General features: G+C 38.8%; 3 protein-coding genes across 3 annotated transcripts; 2 read left to right on the top strand and 1 right to left on the bottom strand.

The window, feature by feature from the left end:
* Positions 1-4,144: 4,144 nt before the first annotated feature.
* LOC144637095 (chondroitin sulfate synthase 3-like) lies at positions 4,145-5,620 on the top strand. Its single transcript, XM_078496253.1, has one exon. The coding sequence runs from the start codon at positions 4,145-4,147 to the stop codon at positions 5,618-5,620; it is 1,476 nt and encodes a 491-aa protein (XP_078352379.1).
* A 3,216-nt stretch (positions 5,621-8,836) lies between these two features.
* On the top strand, positions 8,837-10,801 carry LOC144634815 (uncharacterized). Its single transcript, XM_078493847.1, has 2 exons — positions 8,837-10,176; positions 10,339-10,801. The coding sequence occupies exon 1, from the start codon at positions 8,837-8,839 to the stop codon at positions 9,644-9,646; it is 810 nt and encodes a 269-aa protein (XP_078349973.1). The 3' UTR covers positions 9,647-10,176; positions 10,339-10,801.
* A 3,205-nt stretch (positions 10,802-14,006) lies between these two features.
* On the bottom strand, positions 14,007-17,847 carry LOC144636126 (chondroitin sulfate synthase 1-like). The gene is made up of 2 exons (XM_078495257.1): positions 17,110-17,847; positions 14,007-15,486 (listed from the first exon to the last, which is right to left on the bottom strand). The coding sequence occupies exons 1-2, from the start codon at positions 17,845-17,847 to the stop codon at positions 14,053-14,055; spliced, it is 2,172 nt and encodes a 723-aa protein (XP_078351383.1). The 3' UTR covers positions 14,007-14,052.
* Between the last annotated feature and the right edge of the window lie 6,123 nt (positions 17,848-23,970).

Genomic DNA, 23,970 nt, shown 5'->3' with positions numbered 1-23,970 from the left:
AGTGTATAAACTGTTAGCTACTGTTATTTTGTCCAACTTGCTTGAGAGTCAATCGAACATTTTTTCAGTGGACGTTCTATACACTCTCTGTAGTTTAATTTGTTCGGATATAGGATCAAAGTTATGTCGGTAGATTTCAATGTCGGTAGATCGGTGCATTGTTGGCTCTCGAACACTTCTCTTTTGCGCATGACTGTGGCCATCATTCACGTGGAAAAGACAAGAACTCAGGGGTCGAAAATAAACGTAGTGTTTATCATTAGGATGGCACGCATGCATATTAAGCACCTGGTAATTCTGAGCCATTCTCGACCCCAGACATTCGCTTTCAAGACTAAGCAAGACTCGATTTGGTCATCATGGTCATGTGCTAAAATTGTCTGGGGTCTGAAATTAGGCCAAAGCTACCCTTTTGTCGTTTACAGTCAACTCTCGTTATAGCGGACACACTCGGGGCGTCGTTTAGTGTCCGTTATAGCGAGAGTCCGTAATAGCGGGAGCCATTTCCAGTTCAACCTCTTTTGCCGGGGATCTGGATTTTGTCCGTAATAGCAAGTGTCTGCAATAGTGGGGTGTCCGCAAGGTGAGAGTTGACTGTAAAGTAGAAAAATATCAATGGGTGCCACGTCCTTTGAATGTACTTCAAGTCAGCAGAATCGAGTCAAAAAGGTAAAACTATTTTTTTTATTGCGCATTAACTTGAAACAAGTACCTGGAATTCGTTAGAAGGTGCAAGTGTTTGTCAGTCCAGGCACGACGTGAGTGCACAATTATATTTTGTAATAGTTTGCTGATATAAGGCGTATGTACCATAATTAATGTACTGTGCCATGTAAAAAGTATTTTGGCCTTATTAGGCCGTATTATTAGTCTTAAGATTTTTAAAAGCATTTTTGTAACTTTTTTACCTTTTTTATATTTATTTTTTTTAATAGTGTTTTTAATATTTTTAACGTTACTTCTGTAAAGCGCTTTTGAACTTTTAGGATATTGGCGCTATGCAAATATTTTATTATTATTATTATTATTATTATTATTATTATTATTTATTATTATTATTTATTATGAAATGCGTGAGGTTATCTCTGGTATTACTGATAGGAGATTGTAAGTTATTCGAGGATCTTTGGGAGGTAGCTCTTTCAATTTTATTTACCGTAAAAGTTCTTTTAGCCCTCCCCCTCGGGCTCTATTTCTTTTTAAGGCGTTTTGAAGGGGTTGGGGGCGGGGGGAGGGGGGGGGGAGGTTTTTATTGACCACAAAATAGCGCGCGCAACTTCGCGCACGTGCGTGATACGAATTTTACATAGTGTGGGTGTGCATTAGTTATTTGAATTTTCCTGTCGGTTTAGTATTTCAGTTCGTTATTTTGTAACGACAAGATGATTATATATCGAAGATCTGGAGGTTTCGTTCTGCTGTGATATAAGAGCCTCTGGGTAAATATCATTTATTTAGCGTCGTGTTTTGCTTGTTTTCTTCATGTCACAGTTGTTATTATTAGACTTGATATTTTTGTAAATTATTTTAGGCTTCGAAGCCACTTGCTTTGTGAATAAAAAAATTGAGTGGGATCACGGAGTGGAGTCTTTGATAACGGGGGAATGATAAACCGCAGCTAGCGAAACAGAAGGGAGCTTATTAGAGAAAATAGGTTATTTGAAATCGTATTTCCGTTACTACTTACTTCTTCGCGTCCCAGATTACACTTGAAGGGGGGGGGGGGAGGGTGTTACTACTACTCCGGAGGGAGTTAGGTTGCCTACCACTGATTTCAGATCAGTTTAGACCGAAAATCTTTGATGATATCATTGATATGTTTAAAACAAAAATTATGGTTACCAGTGACGTCAAGAAAAAACCACAATTTGTTTATCAAAAATTTGGGCATTTGCTTGAAACCATTTTTGTAGCAGTAACTGATAAATGTTTTTAGATCCATCATCCCGCTTATCAGGACGGCACAAAGGTGGCCGCGGCCGCTTATTTATAGGGGTGGCCGTTTTTATTACATTTCGACTTCAAGTAGTCTTATCACTATATACTTTTGCATATTAAAGGGCTAGGTCACGGTATTTTAGGTTATTCTATTTATTTTCGTTAAGTTAAAGCTCTAAACTTCAAATTGGCTGAATTGGCATTGAAAAAGTCTTTTATGGGCAAAATCACGACCACATAACGTGTCGCGCACGCTTGGTACGTAATCCGCTGGTCACTGTCAAGATTAGGGTTGCGGGCCTCTCTTGAGCCCGCAATTATTAAAAGCGTATAAGACGACGAGAGTAAAAATATTAAAATATCAAAATGTAACAAGACAAATAATTTCGCGCTGAGCACGTCGCTCTGTTTGTTGAGCTTTTGCTTCAGAAGTTTACCCGATCAGCCCTGTTCGAAAACAAATTCCACAAAGCAATCGTTGCTGTGGTAACTACCGTTGCCAGGAAACCCGTATAGAATAAAATATGTGATCATTTTTGTGTAGTTTAGCAAAAAACTAAGATTGGCTTCCAAACGAATTTTTATTTTCAAAACCCGCACCCTAAGGTCAAAAAACTATATCGAGACTTCTTATACTTTATAATTGGAATATAACAACGCGAAAAAAATCTACGTGTAAAAAAATTAACGCGTTGTGTTTACTAACGCGATTTTTCGTGTGCTGTACATTCACATGCATTTAATTAACGCGAGTTTGGTGCTTTATGCGTGATGATTCCTATAGCTACCTGTGATTTTCACGAGACAAAACAATAATGTCCAACAACAGAATTCCGAGAAAATAGAAACGCGATGGGCATTTAGAAAGAAGAAATAAGAAAGTAGAAGAAATGAAAGTAGAAAAATTTTTTAAAATCAATATCTAATGACGATGTGGCCACTGACTCTGACACAGAGGGGGTAGATAAAGCCTGGTTTTCACTAGCGACGCAAGCACAAGCGCAAGGATAACAGGTCTTATTTCACCGTGAAAACGGCTTCGACACAAGCAAAAGCACAAGCGCATTGCATTTTGATGCTTGTGCTTGTGCTTACGGCAAGCACAAGCACAAGGGTCAAAATTTGTCCTTTTTGCGTGATTGCGCTTGGGCTTGCGCTTGTGCTTGCGTCGCTACAGTGGCTTAACACTCGAAATAAAGGTGTTTTAAAATAACGATGCTGTAAAATATTGTGATTTAAATTAAAGCCTGGTATTCACTAGCGACGCAAGCACAATCGCAAGCACATGCGAAGAATAACAGCTCTTATCTCTCCGTGAAAAAGGCTTCGACTCAAGCAAAATCACCAGCTGCAGCGCATTGTATTTGAAAGCTTGTGCTTGTTCTTGCAGCAAACACAAGCACAAGGATCAAACTTTGTCCTTTTTGCGTGATCGCGCTTGTGCTTGCGTCGCTTGTGAAAACCAGGCTTTATAGTGACGTAGATTAAGGTGCATAAAATTAAAAACATGCATCGCTAATTTCCTATAATTAGGTATATTACAAGCCGAAGTAGTCAAAAAAATAGCAAAGCATTATACTTAGTGTCTGAATCACTCGCCAAAGCTTGCATCTCAGTGACTCCCAACATCTTGCGTGTTTTTTTTCCGCTGGTAAACCCACCGAAAGTATGTTATTATTATTAAGTACGGACCATTTGATGTCCTCTAGAGAATTGTCCCTTTCTCTATCTGTGCACCCCTTCTTCGTTTGGTACCTCTATAAATTCTTTTACACTATTTGTTTGCCGCCCAGTTCAGAGCAAAGACAGCCTTTTCTTCAGATGGAGCAAGTGCTTCGAACTTCTACTGGCCTGAAAAGTTTTGATCTTAATCAATGGAAAACCCTGGAAAGGAAACCATGATCAAGTACGGGTATATTGGCCTGTTTTAGCACCAATTTTACCCCAAAAACTGATCACGTTTTTTTCGATTAGCTCTGTCAGAATGCAGTCAATAGTCAAGACGGACACTCCTGTGGAAACATCTATCCAAACTCTATAAGTTGCACGTCACAAAAATCTGCTGACGTGTAAATTGGCGACGTCATAAGTGGTTGAATGGCCTTTCCTCCAAATCCCGGAATAATCCGGACTTAGCATATTAAGGGTTAAAAAGGGTTGAAAGAAAAAGGTTACAATTAACTATTTGGCTTATTATTTCTTTCAGATGAATACTCTTTTCTTTCACCAATACACTGGTGATGGATCAATGTTTAAAGGTGACCTGAACACAAAGACCATTAATGAAGCCATTACTCTTCACCCTATTAAACAACCTGCCTACATGTACCGCCTTCACTCGCACTTTATGAACGAACGCATTCAAGATCTTCAACATAAATCAGTAAAGCTCCAACGGGTTTTAAGGAACATGGATCGACTGCTTCAAGCAAATGGCAACGAACTCTCTCTTCAAGAGAAACGAAGTCTTCACGATGAAAAAGATTACAATCATCAGTTGGCAATAAATAACACTGAAAAATGGGACATGTTTACTTCAAAATCGCACAGTAAATTTCATTATTACGGTGACAATAGCCTAAAAATATCCCTTGGAACATTGAATATTGAAGTCAACAATTCACTGGAGAACACAAAGGAACTTGTAGATGAAGAAGCTAGGAAGAATCAAAATATTAAAAAGCTGAAGGTCCATAAATTAAATTATGGCTATAGGCGTATTCACCCACTATACGGCTTACAACAAATCGTAGAAGTAACAGTCAACGGAAAGATACAAAGCAATGACCCAAGTGGTAGCACGAAGATTACTTACACTTCACAAAGAAGACTCTATTATACCCAACAGCTATTTGGAAACTTGTTATACAAGACTGAGCCCCTTGACAGCATGCCCCCTTATGTACACTTTATTGTCCCCTTGGCAGAGCGTCTGGAAACGTTTCGCCGTTTCATGAAGAATTTTGAATTGGTCTGCCTCAAAAAACTTCAGAGAGTTAAGCTGGTAGTCGCATATTCTTCTTTCGTGTCTTCCCCTCATGAACACAAAGTTATAATGAAGGAATATCAAGATAAATACCCCCAAGCAGAGCTTATATGGCTTGATGTTTCGGGTAACTTTTCCCGAGGGATAGCCCTTTCTCTCGCAGCCGATAAATTTGATCAAACAGCTTTGTTATTCTTGTGTGATGTTGACTTGATCTTTAACTCGGAGTTTATTGATCGCTGCCGAATGAACACGGCGCTCGGAAAACGAGTTTACTTTCCAAAAGTATTTAGTCAGTTTGATCCTGAGTTAACATACATCAACAAAACCAACCCTTACACACAGTTTACCATTAACAAAGATGCAGGATTTTGGAGGTCATACGCGTACGAAATTGCATGCATTTATCATCAAGATTTGGATGCTGTTGGAGGGTTTAACACAAGCATCAAAGGCTGGGGATGGGAAGATGTGGATCTGTATGAGAGATTTGTAAACCACACAGAGATTGAGGTGTTTCGTGCAGCGGATCCTGGTCTAATACATGTTTATCATCGTGTAATATGTGATTCAAACCTTCCTGCTCGTCAACTGTTTCTTTGCCAAGGCTCAAAAGCCTCTCGACGAGCCTCTCAAAAGTCACTAATCAGAGCTATGCTCTCCATTGAGAATGTAACACACGACTTAAGTATATAAATTGCAATTAATTTTAGTTCAAGGTACTTTGGAGCCAATTGCCGTGAGCTTCATATAGATGAACGCTTTTGACTATGAAGTATGTAGATGTAGTCCTCACTTCATCTCGGTACAGAAATGGCAGAGCACCCTCGACGGTCTCGTTTGCCTTCCTCCCCTACGGGAAAAAAAAAGTATCGTCGCCCTGACAACTATCGCCCAATAATAGCGTGAGGCTGCACGTGAAAGGCAAGGCTTATTAAAAATGCGTCCACTCTCTCTGGTTCAAGGTGTTGGAGAAAGCTAAAAGTTTGTAGACCATGGTTATTTTTCCCGTATTCTTAAATCGCGAAGAGAGGCAGGCGAATCAAAAATTTGCTGCAGTTAAAGAATGGTCTTCGAACTATGCCCATGCGAGGTTTTGGAGTGAGTGGACCAAATTAAAAGCAAGTTTTGGCCCATTTTTGTCGAACAGTAGTGTTTATCTAGCGTCGGAAGTGTTCACCCTTGCATATATTTAGGTAAGAGTAAACTAAAATTAAAAATATCGGTTAAATAGGGTTAAAATGCTTTAGAACAGTCAAGAAACGTCACATAGACAACATATGATGTGAAATGTGAGCTTTACTAGCGGTTTATTTCATTTCCGTACGATAGATTTTTTTCCTCTAAAGTTTCATACAAATCCTTATAATTTTGACGCCGCCATTTTGACCGAGTTGTCAGAGCGTGAGCCTGGGCTCCCTGTGGAGAAACGTAGAAGAACACTCGTGCTCATGCGTGTCATGTCCTTCAGCTACTACAAGGCAGCAGAATCGAGTCAAAAATGTAAATCCGATTTGTTATTACACGTGTTAAACAGCCACCAGGGATTCCTTAAAGACGGAAGCTTTTGCTAATCTAGGCAAAGAGAAAATGACTGACTTTAAACAAAAAATATATATTTTGCAATGGTTTGCTGATATAAGGCGTTTCAGTACGATAATGCACTGCGCCATGTAAATAAGTATTTTTTTGACGTGTATGTACGTCATGCGTGAGGTAACCTCTGGAATTATTAAAATTGAACGTGTATGTACGTCATGCGTGAGGTAACCTCTGGAATTATTAAAATTGAACGTGTATGTACGTCATGCGTGAGGTAACCTCTGGAATTATTAAAATTGAACGTGTATGTACGTCATGCGTGAGGTAACCTCTGGAATTATTAAAATTGAACGTGTATGTACGTCATGCGTGAGGTAACCTCTGGAATTATTAAAATTGAACGTGTATGTACGTCATGCGTGAGGTAACCTCTGGAATTATTAAAATTGAACGTGTATGTACGTCATGCGTGAGGTAACCTCTGGAATTATTAAAATTGAACGTGTATGTACGTCATGCGTGAGGTAACCTCTGGAATTATTAAAATTGCTACGAGTTTGTATGTTGTGTCTCTCTCTAGTTTATTTACTAAAAGGATCTGTTAGCTCCCAGGTAGAGTCGATAACCAGTCGCCGTTCGGGGAATGAGCCCACGCCCAAAACAAAGAACGGCAAGAGAGCGGCGGAAATTGAGTCTCGCGCCCGGGGGCTTATTATGTTTCTTAATTATGCAAGAGAAAATGCCAAGAAAAAAAATCATGCAAAGGGGCTGAGGCCAAACAAAAGCTAAGCTAAATTATCTTGTAAGCCAGTACTTGGGTAACAATTGGTGCATAACCTAACACTGCAAGTCGTTGAAATTACGTCTCGTATTTCAAACACAATATAGAGTAAACTTGTGGGCTACAATTATCATAGGTTCAATGCAATAAGGAATGCACCTTAAACGTCCTAGTTATTATTACCGTCATTCGTCAAGAAAAAAATTGCTTGCTTGAAAACATGCGATCTATTCTGGAAAGCCGTTTTTATGAAAATTGCGTTTAAGTTGCGCTGTCATCGAGAAGCCTTTTAAATTTGCGAAAGACGAAAGTCGCCAAACAAAAAGTATAATGAACAGAACAATAGCTTGCTCGTGCGTTGTGCATCTTGTAAATTTCTTAGCCGTCCTCTGCAAAACAACTACGCACACACGCACGCAGTCTTCGCAGACGGAATCCTGGAAGTCTAACAAGACCTTTTATTTCAAACAAATATAGCAGAATGCTCAAGAAATCAAAATCCAAGCACCAGACGCTCTGTAGTTTACTCATTATTCTTCTTTCTTGCAGGACATTACTGTTACTTTTGTTACCTCGATAAAGTAACTTTGAAAGGACCACTCTGACAAACAGGAGCAAAATGTAGCCGGATCTTGGCGTAGATCAGGATCAACAGTAGACTTATTAAACAAACTTCAAATGCAGGGCTGATTAAACAGCCAGGGACTGAAGCTAAATTTATTTTGGCCCAATATTTCGGTTGAACAAAACCAACCTTCATCAGGGGCATACAATGCTAAGTGAGTATGGAAACAAACGGTTACAAAATTTAAAAATAAGAAAACAAATAACGGTAGAAAATAGAAATAGCATACAGCTGTCAAACATAAACGATATTAAGTTTCATCTCGTCTATTCATGCCGCAAGGTTCACGTATTTTTCCTTTGGAGATTAAGTACGCCTCCCTAGCTTTGTGGATGCTGTCGCTGTCTTACGTCGATAGTGTGTTAGAAATGTAGTTAAACTTTTTCGATTTAATGAAGATGAGATGTTCAACATGACACGAGCATGGGACAAAGAAAAATTCTGAGCCCCCACCGGAATCGAACCCATGGCCTCCCAGACAACCCATGGAACCCATGGCCTCCCTTTCTCAATTTATTTCCGTTCTGGGGATTTTTACTTCCGCGAGAGTCTTAAGCGGCCTTCACACGCCAAACTAAAGTTGGCAAACTCAAGTTGGCAAACTCAAGTTGGTATGTGTGAACGACACAACAACAGTTGGCAAACAAGTTGGCAAACGGTTGGCGAGAATAGAGACAAGTTCTGTTTTGTCGCCAACAGCTGGCTAACTTGTTTGCCGTTGTTGTATCGTTCACACACACCAACTTGAGTTTGCCAACACGAGTTGGCCAGTAGTTTGTCGTGTGAATGCCGCTTTAAGCATGCGCAATAAAAACCGGAAGACCAAAGTTTCTGATCAATTCCATTTTCCCCGAGTCCGTCCTGTACCGCTGACCGACGGACTCTGGGCTCGAGATTGAGGCGAGATTGAGGTGAAGGGCGAGCAAGGACTCGAAGTGCGTGACGCGCGGTTTTATACTCCGAAATGTCACAAGGAAGGGCTCTTAGGAGTACATGTAGGAGAAGCAGTAGTAGTTCCTCTGATTGGGACTACGAACCTGTTACCTTTACCCAGCCAAAATGTAGCCAACCGCCCACTCAGCCAGAGAAAACATTGGATTTCTCCAAACCTTGGAAGATGAGCGACCTCGTGCTGTCGGTACAGGGGAAAAAACTCCACGTGCACCGAGCCATTTTAGCGATTTCTTCTCCCGTCTTTGAGACAATGCTGTCGTCTAACTTCAAGGAAAAGAACGCGAAGGAAATTCCACTTCCAGGCAAGAAAGTGGGAGAGATAGAAGACCTGCTTCGAGCCATTTACCCTTCTTGTAAGAACGCCATTACTCGTCAAAATTGCTGCGCGTTGCTGGAATTGTCTTGTGAATATCAAATGGACGAACTCAAGGATCGCTGCGAGGAATTCGTATTCGACACATACATGCCAAACATGACTACTAAACGAACTGAACGTTCTTCTGCGGTGAAAAAGTTACGCGAGGAAGCTTTGCAGTTTGTCGTAATGTCACAGCGACATCAACTGAGCGAGAAAGTCGTTGAGCGTTGCATCACCACGTTTGTGTCACAGGATACTCGTTGGAAAAGTCTGAAGACAAATGCGCTTTTTTCTCAGCTTGAGCCCCAGACCAGCATAAAGATAATGGAGGAAAGAATGAAATTCTTGGAGAATCGCTTGGACACGTGTTCATGTGAAGCAAGGTTTCCCAGCTCCTCTGAAGAATCAGTGTTTCTTTCGATACATGAAGTCTTTAACAAGCGGAAGAGAAAGACTCGCTGAGTCACAGGTCTCCCAGGATCTCTAAATACCCATGTATCTTATAGGGTGTCTTGATCACTACATCAGTTGATATGTTGGTTGCTTTATTGGTCGTGACATTGACCGATACTCGACTGATACCCGGTTGACATAATGACAGATAATCAACCAATACTCGGTCTGTATTTTCAAATATTGGTCCATATAACAACTGTTATAGCAACTGACATATCGACCAATGTAGGGATTGAAACACCCTATATGATAATGTGATCCTATTTAGTTATGGGTAGTGCTAACTGCTATGTAGTAGCAATAAGGAGTTCAACATGCATGAAGTCAATATGCATGAAACAAGCTTGATTATGCATAGACTGAGTTATGAAATATCTCCTCCAACATTTCATATAGACCTGATTGTTTACACCCTCCCTTTTTCCCAACAGGAGCCATCTCTTGTTATACAGCACAAAAAATGATGATAAAGAGACAGTAACTTTAATTAATTAACGCACCACATAAGAATGTTGTATTGCTGGTTTACAGCTGACGTCACAGCAGCCATGTTGGATGACAGGAACAAAGCGTTCTCCTCCATTGGGAACTAAACTTTTGTATGATGCAAATTTCCCAAAAACATGTTTTATTGTTTTGTCAACCAACATGGCCGCCTTGTCACGTGGTTGCAAACCAAGAATTGTTTCTTGACAGAGTTAATCGGTTTGCCAAGTCAGATGTCTAAGTCCGAGTCAAATGGCTAAGTCATGTTGATTAACCCTTACATGTAAGAGTTAGCCATTCATGGGGCAGGAGTACGTTATGTGCTCCTGTCTTAAGTCAGTGCTATTCAGGCTAGCTGGTGGGTATTTAAGTTAAGCCGAGTGGTATCTAGGTTAAATGGTGTAATTTTTGGCTAAAACAAGGTTTTATTTTATTTTACATTGTTTGGAGCAAATCCTGTATTTAGTTACTCATCTATTCACCATGTTCGCATCATGAGAAGTGGGATATACCAGTGACTGACCAATCAGCAGTGATCCAAGCATTTGACTTGGGCTTAGCTTGGATTTGACTTTTGAAACAGATTTAATCTTTCTTGACTTTTTCTGAAGTAGAATTAAATGTGATGGTAATAATGGGATTTCCAGTGGGGGCTCTATGATGGTTAAAAATGACGAATGGGCAAAATTTGATGTGGTTAATAATTTTTATTAAAAACAAGCCATGGTACATTGCAATTTCTCAGTTTTGATTGGTTTACAGGCCATGGTATGAGCTCATAAACCATAGACCACAAATGTTAATTAGCAAGAACAGCCAGGGGAGCTCAAATTATGTTGTGGGTGTATTTTTTGTATTTTTTCCTGACATTTTAAAATGATCACTGGTCAGTACTGATCTTGTAAACTTGGCTTTAAGTACAAGTATAGTAACTATGCATTGAAGGCACGATAGCCAAATGGTTAGCGCCCCGGACTCTGGAGTGAACGATCCGAGTTTGAGCCCTGGCCAGGGTCACTGTGTTGTGTTCTTGGGCAAGACACTTTGCTCTCTCCATAGTGCCTGTCTCCATCCAGGTGTATAAATGGGTACCAGTGAAATAATGCTGGGGGTACCTTGCGATGGACTAGCATCCCATACAGGGGGGAGTAGAAATATTCCTAGCTGCTTAATGCTACAGAGACCGGGATAAGCTCCAGCAGTATGGGCCACTTGAGGCTTGTCCCCTTCCTTATAGCAACTACGCAACTATATAATAGTTTACTAGGTTCAGTTTCCAGCTTTAGGTGTTCTGATGCACCTACAGTGTGTCCCAGGCACACCAAAACACCCATGGCAGGAAATTGAGCCTAATAGTTAACAATGGTCCATATTGAACACTTAATGACTGGCCCTGAAGGAAACAGATAACTTTTGTTTCGTGAGAGTTTCAATGTTTCTTGAGGTGGAGCCAAGGGAAACATTGAGATTCAAGGGAAACAAGATTAACTGGTTTCCCAAGGCAGGGAAACCAGGGACCAGTCATTAAGTGAATGTTATATAACACAACAAAGGTTCAGAAAAACAGCGGACGTCAGTCAAAATTCGAAGATTTCCAAAGTTGACCTGAAGTCTCCGAAGATTTCCGAAGTTGACCTGAACAGTTCCGAAGATTTCCGAAGTTGACCCGAAGACTTCCGATTATTTTGGAAGTTGATTCGAAGACTTTTAGAGTTGAACTGAACTCTTCCGAAGATTTCCAATGTCGGCCCGAAGACTTGGGAAGGTTTCAGAATTTGAGGTTTACCTGAAGTATTCTGAAGACCAGACCAAGGAGATATAAAGCTTACTGTTCCCAAGTGTAATTTTGTTTAGTATACTATAAATAAAATATCGCACGACTTTCTCGTACAATTCGTGATTTTAATCACGAAAATAGGTACTCGTGATAAAAAAAGCTCATGCAATTTTGAAAACTCTCAAAACATAAAAGGCCAGTGCAATTTTAAAACTTTTAAAACATTACGAGTACCTATTAATCACGAATTGTACGAGAAGGCTGTGCGATTTCCTATACTAACACTATTTTCAACTGATGAGAGTATTTCTACAAAATTTTAAGAACAAGAAAATATGTGTGGAGCTCCACTTTTAGGCTTGGCTAAATCTATAATAGATTTTGCAATGTTGCCCTCTCAGAGACTTTTGGTGGGAATTAGTTTCATTGTTAGATGCCATTTGACCTCGAAGTACCCAATGAGAGCATGGACTGTTGGGGAACAATTTCAGATATATAACAATGTTTATGGTTTATACCTTTTTCTTTGCAACCGTTTTTCAATCAGGTGTATTAAATGATTATAATTTACCATCAATTATGGCAAAGGAGGCTTTGTCAACTTAATCGTGACGAAAACTGGAAACCGCACACGAAAGCCTTTGGCATCCAGGGTACTGTCACCTCTGCTTTAGTAGCGGATCCAGAAGTCAGTCTTGCATCGACGGGATCGTATATCACTGATAAACTGGTTGATTTTTTAATGAAACGCGCTTCGTATATTGTCACTTAACTAAATTCCAGGCGTTTCCAGAAATGTAATAATTTTCTCAATCTTTGCTACAGGCTACAGAGCTGAAGAGGAGGATATTCAAAGGGTGCGTCCTTAACGAGGGGCCAAGTAAACTTGACGTTAAATCAGGATTATAACGTGCAATCGCGACTGTGAGGTGGGGGGTGTGTGGGGAGAAGTAATTTGCTACAAAAAAATCAACAGTGTTTTCTGAATCGTAGTTTGGACCCCTCCAATAAAAAATTCCTGGATCCGCCCCTGTACTTCTGAGTTTATTTGGACTTTTCTTTTGGATTAGGACTGGCAAGATATGCAGGTTAATGTAATATTTAATGTTTAAAATTTTTTTGAGCCTTCTCTTCATACTGTGCAAGCAATACAGTAAAAACCCGTGAGTAAGAACCTGCATTTTCCCAAGTAAGCCTAAACAGGTTCTTACATAAATGACCGGTAGTGCTTTAGTTTTATTAAATCTTCTGATATTTTAGCCAAAGAGAGTCCAGTCACTGAATTTTAGGTTTATGGCTACAAAAGTGTGGGATCTACTGTAGCAATTTTGAACGAAGGTCGACGAAAGTTCGACAAAATAACAATTCAGCGCCTTTGAAAAGAAACAACTCAACACGTAACAAACAACAAAAGAACAAATAAATTATTTTGTTTGGAAATTTTTAGTTTAAGGATCTCTTAACATTTAACCAAGACATTACAGATCTGAAAAAAGAACTAAGTACCGTATTTATTTTTATGAAATATATTAATACACAAAACCTAAATGGAGTAGAAAGAGATACCTTTCAATGATTCTTGAATAACTTAATACAAACTCCAATCACTAATCTTAGAGGATATCTCTGACACGCAATTCATACATACACGCCTTAAATACTGTGTTGTTTGCATAGCACAGGACATTCTTGTACAAACTGCTCAGTGTAATAAGCAAACCATTACAAAATATATTTGTTGCTCTCCAAGGTCTTTACTTATAAGCATATTTAAGTCTTTGTATACTCAAAAACGCCACTGACTTATTTTCATATTCTCTTTGCCTGGGTTGCAAACGCTTGCAACTTTGAAGGATTCGTGGTTAACAAATCAGGTTTATACTTTGTAACCGGCTCGCTTCCGCTGACTTCTAGTTGATTAAACTCGATTAAACGACGCGACAATGAATCACTTAAATCCTAAACCTAACAAATTAAAACCATGAAGGGTTTATAGAAAATTCACTGAAAAACGTCCTTTCTGTGCCGATATGGCCTGAAAGCTACCTACTTGATTTTAGAACTGTCCATCTATGGTTATGTTCGATTGGCTCCAGAGCGGCTTAAACTGAATCATTACAGCTTCCCTTTTTTAGTCGTGTGTTACATTCTAAAAGGAAAGCATAGCTCTGGTTAATGACTTTTGAGAGGCTCGTCCAGAGGCTTTTGAACCTTGGCAAAGAAAAAGTTGACGAGCAGGAAGGTTTGGATCACATATAACGCGATGATAAACATGTATTAGACCAGGATCCGCTGCACGAAACACCTCAATCTCTGTGTGGTTTACAAATCTTTCAAACAGATCCACATCTTCCAATCCCCAGCCTTTAATACTTGTGTCAAACCCTCCAACAGAATCCAAATCTTGATGGTAAATACACACGGGTCCGTACGAGTATGACCTCCAAATTCCTGAATCTTTGTTAATGGTAAAGTGCGTGTCTGGCTTGATTTTGTTTTTATAAGTTAATTCAGGATCAAATTGACTAAACATTATTGGAAAGTAAACTCGTTTACCAAGTGCCGTGTTCATTCGGCAGCGATCAATAAACTCCGAGTTAAAGATCAAGTCAACATCACACAAGAACAACAGAGCTGTATGATCAAATTTATCGGCTGCGAGAGAAAGGGCTATCCCGCGGGAAAAGTTACCCGCAACATCAAGCCAAATGAGCTCTGCTTGGGGGTATTTATATTGATATTCCTTCATTATAACTTCGTGTTCAAGAGAAGAAGACACAAAGGAAGAATATGCGACTACCAGCTTAACTCTCTGAAGTTTTCTGAGGCAGACCAATTCAAAATTCTTCATGAAACGGCGAAACGTTTCCAGACGCTCTGCCAAGGGGACAATAAAGTGTACATAAGGGGGCATGCCGTCAACGGGCTCAGTTTTGTATACCAAGTTTCCAAACGGCTGTTGTGTATAGTAGAGTCTTCTTTGTGAAGTGTAAGTAATCTTCGTGCTACCACTTGGGTCATTGCTTTGTATCTTTCCATTGACTGTTACTTCTACGATTTGTTGCAAGCCATATAGAGGGTGAATACGCCTATAGCCATGATTTATTTTCTGGACCTTCAGATGTTTAATATTTTGATTCTTCCTAGCTTCTTCATCTACAAGTTCCTTTGTTTTCTCCAGTGAATTGGTTGCTTCAATTTTCAATGTTCCACGGGGTAGTTTTAAGTTATTATCACCGTAAAGCGATTTTGAAGTAAACATGTCCCATTTTTCAATGTTATTTTTGGCCAACTGATGATGGAAATCTCTTTCATCCTGAAGACTTCGTTTCTCTTGAAGAGAGAGTTCGTTGCCATTTGCTTGAAGCAGTCGATCCATGTTCCTTAAAACCCGTTGGAGCTTTACTGCTTCATGTTGAAGATCTTGAATGCGTTCGTTCATAAAGTGCGAGTGAAGGCGGTACATGTAGGCAGGTTGTTTAATAGGGTGGAGAGTAATGGCTTCATTAATGGTCTTTGTGTTCAGGTTACCTTTAAACATTGATCCATCACCAGTGTATTGGTGAAAGAAAAGAGTATTCATCTGAAAGAAATAAGAAGCCAAATAATTAATCACAATCTTTATCTATTAAGTAATTTAGGAAATAAAACTTGCAAAAGATTTTCGGGGGGGGGGGGACACCCCGTATTCGCTAAGAAACCGGGAACTTCATTTGTTCGCCATGATAAATTCCATAACATTTTTTAGCTGTTCACGAGAACACTGCGCATTCACGATTTCTGCAATAGAAATTGCTCATATTCATTCTACAGAAAGGAGGTGACTAACAGACACAAAATGTAAGGAAAACAATCGATAAGTCACTATACTCGTTTTTGAGTAAATGACAATCTGTCTCTTGCGTGCTAATCCGTTACGAAAATTCACCATTTTGGTTTGCGCGTGCAAATTGCGCGTGAAATTATGCGCAGTAAAGGCCTGACAGAACGAGGAAACAAAACAAGTTTCAAGAAACATTTTTCAATAATTGTTTCCTCGTTTGGCATGGTTCCATGTCGTGCTGAAACACGGAATCTTTCTGCGGTGTAGCAGAAGCAAATTTTGCTTATTGGAATTAACAAAAATTGACGCTGGAAACAATGCTTCACGTGTGGCAAAACCCTTCTGGCGAGTAGGCGAGCACAGAGGGATGTCTGAAATTCAGGCTATATCCAAAGTGAACAACTTCGAAACTCGGAGAACTATCTTTTATTTTCGTGTGTACAAATATAAGCTTAAGCGTATACATTTGCAATGCTGACGTCACAACAAGTAATTTACGCTCGTACCCAGCCGTCTTCGTTTAAAAGATATTTGAGCTTTTTTCATATCAGTTTATCGTTTAGACAGGTCTAAGCGATGCGTAAACGATCGCCGAACTCGTGTGGAGGAAAACAAATTTGCATTTGTTTAATGATTTTCCGATGTTTCCTGACGTAAACGTGTACGTTAACCTAAAAGCTGTAGACATAGCTTTAATGAGTTTTCAGTTAAGAAGTTGAACGATCTTTTCAGTGTTCCGACGGGTTTTGCAAATTTCAATTTTTCAACCGACGTAAAAGCAAATTCATACCCCCACCCTCGTACAGGGGGGGTTGATGTAACCCCTCTCCGGAGTTTTCTTTATATTAAGGCGTAGCGAAATTATTTTGCACTGAGAAGAAAGCCCGTAACTTACTCAACAAGATGACATAATTTTCATTGCCTGTAACGTCACGTGACGTCATTAGAGCCGCCATCTTGGATTCGCCATCTTGGATTTCAACATTTTCTTAGAAAGTCACAAAATAACGGTAATTGATGCAAAATCATGTCACAATGCATATGGAATGTAAAAATAAAGAAATCGCGCATTTCTGTTTCAAAAAACTGGAAAAATAAAGAAAAATATTAAAAATAATGATGTTTGGCAAGACTTGCTTGTATTTATGACGTTGCCATGGCAACGTCAAATATCATGGACACATGGTTGACATATCAATTTCTGCAAAGGATGGATGAACAGCTACTGAAAGTTTCAGCATTGTAGAGTAAATCCTTTTTTTCAAAATTTGGAAAATACCTTATGGGGGGGGGGGGGGTGGATGCCACCCCTCCCCCGTCCGATGGTTAAGTAAAGCTCAGGCAGGTGTACCTTTAACTTGTGATAATTAATTAGCAACTTACCTCATAAGCTCGAGTGCAAGCAACTCCAACATAATGTTGTATACATTGGCCAAGCGCAAGGTCTTCATGCATGTGTGCCTTTGGTGCTCTTTGAAAACAATGTTCAAGATGTGGACCAACTTTTCTCAACACACTTCGGCTCAGGATCATCCCCGGTCCCCCGATGCAATAGTTCTCTCCGGGCGACAGGTTCAGCATTTCTCTCTCTTCCTTCTTGCCGATTCCTGCATGACCCAGGTAGATATCATCGGAGCTGTTCAACGAACGTAGGAAGCGTTCTAACTTGTCATTTCGAACGTAAGCATCGTCGTCGGCTCGCATGAACCATTCGTATTCGTCGATGTGATGATCGAACATGTATTTAACCATCATTAGCGACTTTTTCAGTGGTGGATACTGCGAGTCATCTACGCCGGGTAAACTGATCACTGGCGCTTTTAACGTTTTAGGAGTCTCGCGTAAGCTTGAAAAAAACGTCAGTGTTCCGGCAACGTTTCTGCCCCATGTATCAAACACTGCTTTAGCTCGAGTCTCCAGAAATTGCTCAGCTGTCATCACACCAACAAAGATAAGTTGCTGGTTTTCAAGGTTAGTCTTCTCCGGCTTCGTCAATGTCCTTGCTCCAAACGTTCTTTTGTAAATTAAATGACATTGATTATGTTGTATGAACAACGTAATCTGGAAACCAACAATCAATCCAAACAGAAATAATATGCATTTATAAAGGACTTGCTCCATCTGAAGGAAAGGCTGTTTTTGCTCTAAAAGGGCGGGAAACAAATAATGTAAAAAAATTAATAGAGATACCAAACGACAAGCGACATGTGTTAAACACGTTTATGCCATACAGTAAAAACCCGCAAGTAAGAACCTAACATTTAAGAACCTGTTTGGCTAAAATTTGCAAATTAGACCCCATTTTTATAAGAACCTATAGTTAAGCCTAAAATTTAAAAACAGGTTCTAATTTTCTAAAATTGATAAAAAAATTTTTCTTTTGCGAAAATAAGTTTGGACAAGGCTTTACTGTACATGTATACAATGTCATGTTCTGAATGATTAGTGCTTCATTTTTACATTAACACTTGTCTGGTATGCAAATCTTATACAAATAATAGGCCGAATATCACTTAAAGCTCTATCAGCAACAATGAACTTTTTTACAGAAAATATTAAGAACCTATTAAGAACCTAAATAAACTAGTTTGTGTTAACAACCATTTATGTAAGAACCTGTTTAGGCTAACCTGAAAAAAAAACTAGGTTCTTACTCGCGGGTTTTTACTGTATTTAATACTGATAAGGCATCTTTAGATCTGATTCGTTCTTGACCCATTCCAGACTACGCATGTTACCCTTGAGAAATAGTTTTTTCAAGTTCAAATACATCAATGTTCAAACAAAATCATTAATTTTAAGATAGATAAAGGACAACTCTCCAGAGAACATCATATTGAATGGTTTGAAATAAACAATTTACATACTTTTCATGGTTTTACATGCAAAAAGAACCAAAACAAAACGCGAGCCATTGTAAATCACGAGCCTATTAGGGAAATGGTCAAAACTATTGTACTTAGACAGGACCCACCACTCTGTAAAAAGACAGGTGTTCTCTTTATGTAACCCCCTTATTGTTTGTATTGTACCCCCCACTCTATCAGGAGTACAAACTAAGAAAAAGATTCAAACCTCCTTGTGCAATTTCTCCAGCAATACAAACTTCATGCACACCTAATATGAAAGTCTCAACTCAAATTTTAAGACCAATAAATTTTGTCCATTTGGCTTACCAGACAGGTGGTATCTTGCATAGCCCCCTACCCCTACAAAAGGTGGGTCCTCGTCGAGTACACTTGTTATGACCACTTCCCTAATTTCTCGTGATGTACAAGCTTTGGCGAGTGATTCAGACACCGAGCATGATCATTGCTTTGTTATTTTTGACGAAATCAGCTCAAAAGCACATTAGGATGCTCAATGTAGTTTTTAAGCCTAAGGGGCGCGGTTTAAAAATTAAAATTCGTTCAGAAGCCAGTCTTAGAGTTTTGCCAATCTACGCCATAATGACCAAATCTGCCACAGGGGCAAGTTTGAGGAAAATGACTGTGAATATTTGCCAAGGGTTTTGTATAATTAACATTCGATAGTTTTTCAAAAAATAAAGCAATAACTACCTCATTGTTGTTTAAGGATGTTTAGTGATGTTGAATTTTTAAGATGAAACGAGTTTTGTGGATGGTTGCGATTTCAAAATAAGTTAATTTTGAAGAACTATGCTCAGCTAAGACACTTCGTAACAATAAGTAGCGATCCTGACTATGAAAGGTGAGAGATAGAACTTTAGACCTTTTTAAAAGAAAACTAAATTAACTGGTTATTGAAACAAAACAAACAAACAAAAAAAAAAAAAGAAAAACTGATTGAAGGCTGTACATGTACCAAAGTAATCTGATGTTAGTTTTGGATGCCCCTTATTCAAAAGATAATAAAGTGCTCTGTTCTGATCTGATAAGGTACGGAAATTAAACAAGTTTCATAAAAACATAAAACAAAGACTAATTGTCATCTAGAAGTTTAATTCAAAACATAATGTTACTTTATCAAGATGGACTGACCCACATATCGGTACTCGTTTTAGCTGCGCGAAAATAGCGAATCCCGTCCCCTCCCCCGCAAGAAGCGGCAGGAAAAAGCTGTTAAATCTGAAAGTATTACATGTAAACGAGAGTGGTTACTTTAGGAACTTTACGATGACAGCCTCCGAGACGGGACTGAGCCCGCGGTTTTCGTCCCAGAATTTGCTAAGCAACGTGACGTAATTATTCGCGCGATTGCTTTCGGAGTACTCGTGAGCGCTCTCGCTAGTTTTGTTTGGATGGAATATTCGGAAACTCTTCGAGTGCTTTAACAAAGACTTGCCAAACCTGGCACTTATTCCACCGACTGGTAAAAATAAAAGAAGCCCTCTACACCGAACGCAGCGACCCTCGCTGAACAAACAACTTGAACATGTCAACTTTCTAAAATTAATGGTAGGCAACTTAACCTATGAAAAACATTATCTTTGAACATCTAAATGTAGATTTAATCTTAATTTGCGGATAGAAATCAATTAAGCTACGGCTACAAATATTGATTTTTTGAAGAAGCCCGAAAACAACTTGAAAAAGTAAGCCTTACATTTTCAAGTTGCAATAAGTTTCCACCCGAGCCATCCGCAGCCAAAGGTGCTCGTTGACAGTTTCAGACAGCTCTAATATAGCAATTTTAAATAAAAATGGACTATTATTTTTAAGTTTCCGGCGACACAAATATAAATTTTGGCTGTTCAAAAATCTGATAAAATCCGTTGTTACATGATATTCGCACCTTGTTACCTGTAATTAGCATTCACCGTTTTGTCATTTAAAACTAGCAACATTTTTTCGTCTCGTAATTAGTTTGATAGTCTTGAGCACTAATTATATCGTTCCGTAATCAACACTTATAACAGTACATATTATTTTGCCTTATCACTTTCAGAAACATTATCACTTCAAACTCAAAAGTTTTTTCATCTTCCTTTCGCAAAAAGCTGCTGTTTATTTTGCTTCAGTTTTGCAATGCTACAACGAAACTAGAGGGTTTCACATTGCTACTCTTCCAGTACATTCATAGAACTAGAAGTATAGTTTAAACAATCACTAACCTATTCAGGAATCATTGAAAAGTGTGGTAAATGGTCCTTTAAAAACTACTTGGCAGAATTTTAGAATTTTAGTCAACTTGTGTTACGGGTCTCGCCGTCTTGAATTTTTTCGCTACCCTTTTCAGTTTTTGAAGGCTAACAAAGTCTTGGGCTCGCAGAATAGATTTAAGTACCGCCGTTCCGCAAAGAACTGAATTTTAAAACTAAGCTCCGTCAAATTAACCCTTTTTAATTTTTAAAAATCCGCATAGTCTAAACTCGCGCCGTGCTTTCCGTTCGTGTACATCTCGCGAGAAGCTAAAGTATCAGCGAGGGCCTCCTAGCTAGCGTGGCCGGTGAAGGTCGATACCGCAATATTTTTAAGTTAACTTAAAACTAGCTAGAAGATAGACTTACCTTGAAGAAAATCAGATCCACAACAAGCTGAGGCAAACTGGTCCACTCGCCACTGTCTTGACAATAAGAGCGACTGTTTGCTAGTAAGCTGGGTATACTGATTTAATAGAAAAACCTCTTCTTTCTTAATTGTGTTTGGAAAATAGCAACATGTTCCTATAATCAACACTTGTAATTAGAACATATTATTTTGTCTTGCTATAACTACGTATTATTTCTTTTGTTATTCATACTTTATAGAGCCAATCTATTACTTTAATATCAGTTGCTATCAGTGAACCTGTGATAGATAATAAAGTATCCGAAACAAATATTCCATATTTTTAATTTTAATCCTATTATACTGCTTATTTGAAATTACGGCCAATAACAGTATATACATTCAAATTACAGATCCCGGACAGATAAAAATTACAGTTAACCCATTGACTTCAAACCGGCCAAAAACCAGCCTTGAGGGAGCACGGTCCTTAATGCGGCTTGTAAGGGACGGACCATTATTTTTTTGGAGGGGGGGGGGGGATGAAAAATTTTGAAAAAATTGTTTGCAGGGCCTGGAAAGACAAAATAAATTGTTTGCAAACACGATATGTATGACAAAAATAGTAAGAATTTTGAAAAAAATGTTTGCAGAGGTGCATAAACTAAAAAAAAAAAGTTTGCAGAGGAAAATTTTTCATTCCCCCCCTCCAAGAAAATAATGGTCCGTCGCTAACGTCACCTTTCACGCCCGAAGTTTTTTTGTTAATCAACTGGCTAAAAAAGTGGGAAAGTCTTACAACGGTATGCCAGAACCGCATCGTGAGGTGAAAAGCCATGGATTCACACAATAAACTAACGAATTTTGTCCTTTTAAAAAACGAAAAACGCGACCTTCCCTATATCATTGACACTTTGAGTTTCCTTGACGTTTCAGTCAAAATGTTTCCATTGCGAACAAAGGCGAATGATAGGCCAACAAAACAACAAAAGAAAGAAAAAGATAACGAAAAAAAATAAAAAAAACGTGCCCCAAACTAAAAATTTAAAAATGTTTCTTTCCACCGTCAAATCACGTTTTGTACAATTTGGCTGCAATCGTTCGAAGCCAGAAATAGGCATGTGTAGCTTAAATTTACGTTTTGGGGGAAATTTCCGGGAGTCAAGCTTCTTAAGCTTGAGAACTCATTCTATAGTTTCTGTATCATACCACGCGAAACGGAAAAGCCAATGGAAAAGTTAGCTGTAGTATTCCTAAAGGCCACAAAGGCCAGCAACTCGATCTCACAAAGTAGCACTTCACATACGCACTAAGCATACAAAACACACTCCTTCGCTCGACACGTGACCACCGTTTCCCGCGCTATGAGAGTCCCGGACAGGGTCCCGGATGTCTATACAAATGTGCAACACTACATTAGCCTGTGGATGGGATCCTTATATCAGGCTACCTAGTAGTATGTAGGGCGAAAAGAAAATCAGCGAGCGCGGACTGGGGGAGTAGATGAAATAAATCTTTTATTATTATTATTATTATTATTATAGACGACCCCGCGAAAATATTCTCTCCAGTCCGCGACTGATTGAAAGACCCATCGCCGGTTGCAACGGAGGCTAGAGAGGCACCGGGTTGAGGTGCTGCAAAAAAAAACCCGTGATCCATGATTCTCTCACAAGCTGATCACATTGCCTGTGATCCTCGATCTCATGCCTTTGATCCCTAATCACTTTTACCTTAAGTAGTCAGCACGCGTTGCATTGCGACGTTTTTGTCACAGGAGTCGTTATGGAAAAGCCTAAAGGCAAATGCGTTTAGTAAGAGGGGGTAGGTCTTATTAAAAAAAAAAATGAAATTCTAGAGGGTGGTTATGAAAGAGAGGGGCTTATGTGTAGAGATGTAGACTTAACAGACTTACAACATTAACAGTCGATGTACTTTTGTCTTTGCCCTTTATTGGCACAATCATTATCTAGATTAAAGGTGGTAATTTTCCAGGAAGTCAATTATCTTACGTATTTAACAGACTAGATCAGATTGAAAATTAAAGTTTCACCCAATTCAACTACAAATGAGTTCTTTGTAACAGAATATCTCACAAACTTAATCAGTACTTTTTGTAAAGAAACTCCTGAGTCTATACAGTGTGTTCATGGCAGCCATATTGGAGGAGTGAAACAATAGAACGATTTTCCTTTGGGAAATTTTTTTTTAATGCAAATATCTTAAATTGTTTCACTCCTTTATCATGGCTGCCATGAAAACACTCTATTCACCATCTGATTGTACATGTTCGCAATGTTTTTGAAACGATGTAAGTTACAAGTTGCAATGCCTCCTATAACTTGATGCTATCATTTGTTTGTCTTATATAGAGGTAAAATTCATACCTTGACTGAAGACTGAAAAACAATAATCCGGCTATTATGCATTTTAAACAAATTTTAAATAACAATTATGACAGAAAAATTAGAGTATGTTGCAATAAATAAATATTAACTTTTTACCAATTATAAATGGAATTCCTTTGAAAAAAAATATTTTATATCTTAAGTGTAAAAAATATTTAGAGATCTCTCCTTACACATTTTTTGTTTTTTCGTGAATGAGTTTTCTTAAATTTTTTTGGTTAAAAAGAACTTGATGTCAGTACAGTCAAACCTCTCTGTATGGATACCTCTATAATATGGACCGACCCTACTATGAAGAGTTGACAGTTCATTTCAATGTTCCGAAAAAGATCAAAATTCATATAAGCTATACCTCTGTAATACGAAAACCTCCATAATGTGGACAC

Source organism: Oculina patagonica, chromosome 13 (genome assembly GCF_052425735.1).
Source record: "Oculina patagonica isolate OP01 chromosome 13, crgOcupat, whole genome shotgun sequence".
In the NCBI taxonomy this organism is placed as follows: domain Eukaryota; kingdom Metazoa; phylum Cnidaria; class Anthozoa; order Scleractinia; family Oculinidae; genus Oculina; species Oculina patagonica.
This window is presented reverse-complemented; position numbering and strand designations above follow the sequence as displayed.

What these genes read in the sequence shown, in the direction of transcription:
- LOC144637095 (XM_078496253.1), top strand. Translation starts at nt 4,145, where the DNA reads ATGAATACTCTTTTCTTTCACCAATACACTGGTGATGGATCAATGTTT.
- LOC144634815 (XM_078493847.1), top strand. Translation starts at nt 8,837, where the DNA reads ATGTCACAAGGAAGGGCTCTTAGGAGTACATGTAGGAGAAGCAGTAGT.
- LOC144636126 (XM_078495257.1), bottom strand. Translation starts at nt 17,847, where the DNA reads ATGGAGCAAGTCCTTTATAAATGCATATTATTTCTGTTTGGATTGATT. An exon ending in CTTGCACTCGAGCTTATGAG is followed by an intron (nt 15,487 to 17,109) that starts GTAAGTTGCTAA and finishes TATTTCTTTCAG; the next exon opens with ATGAATACTCTTTTCTTTCA.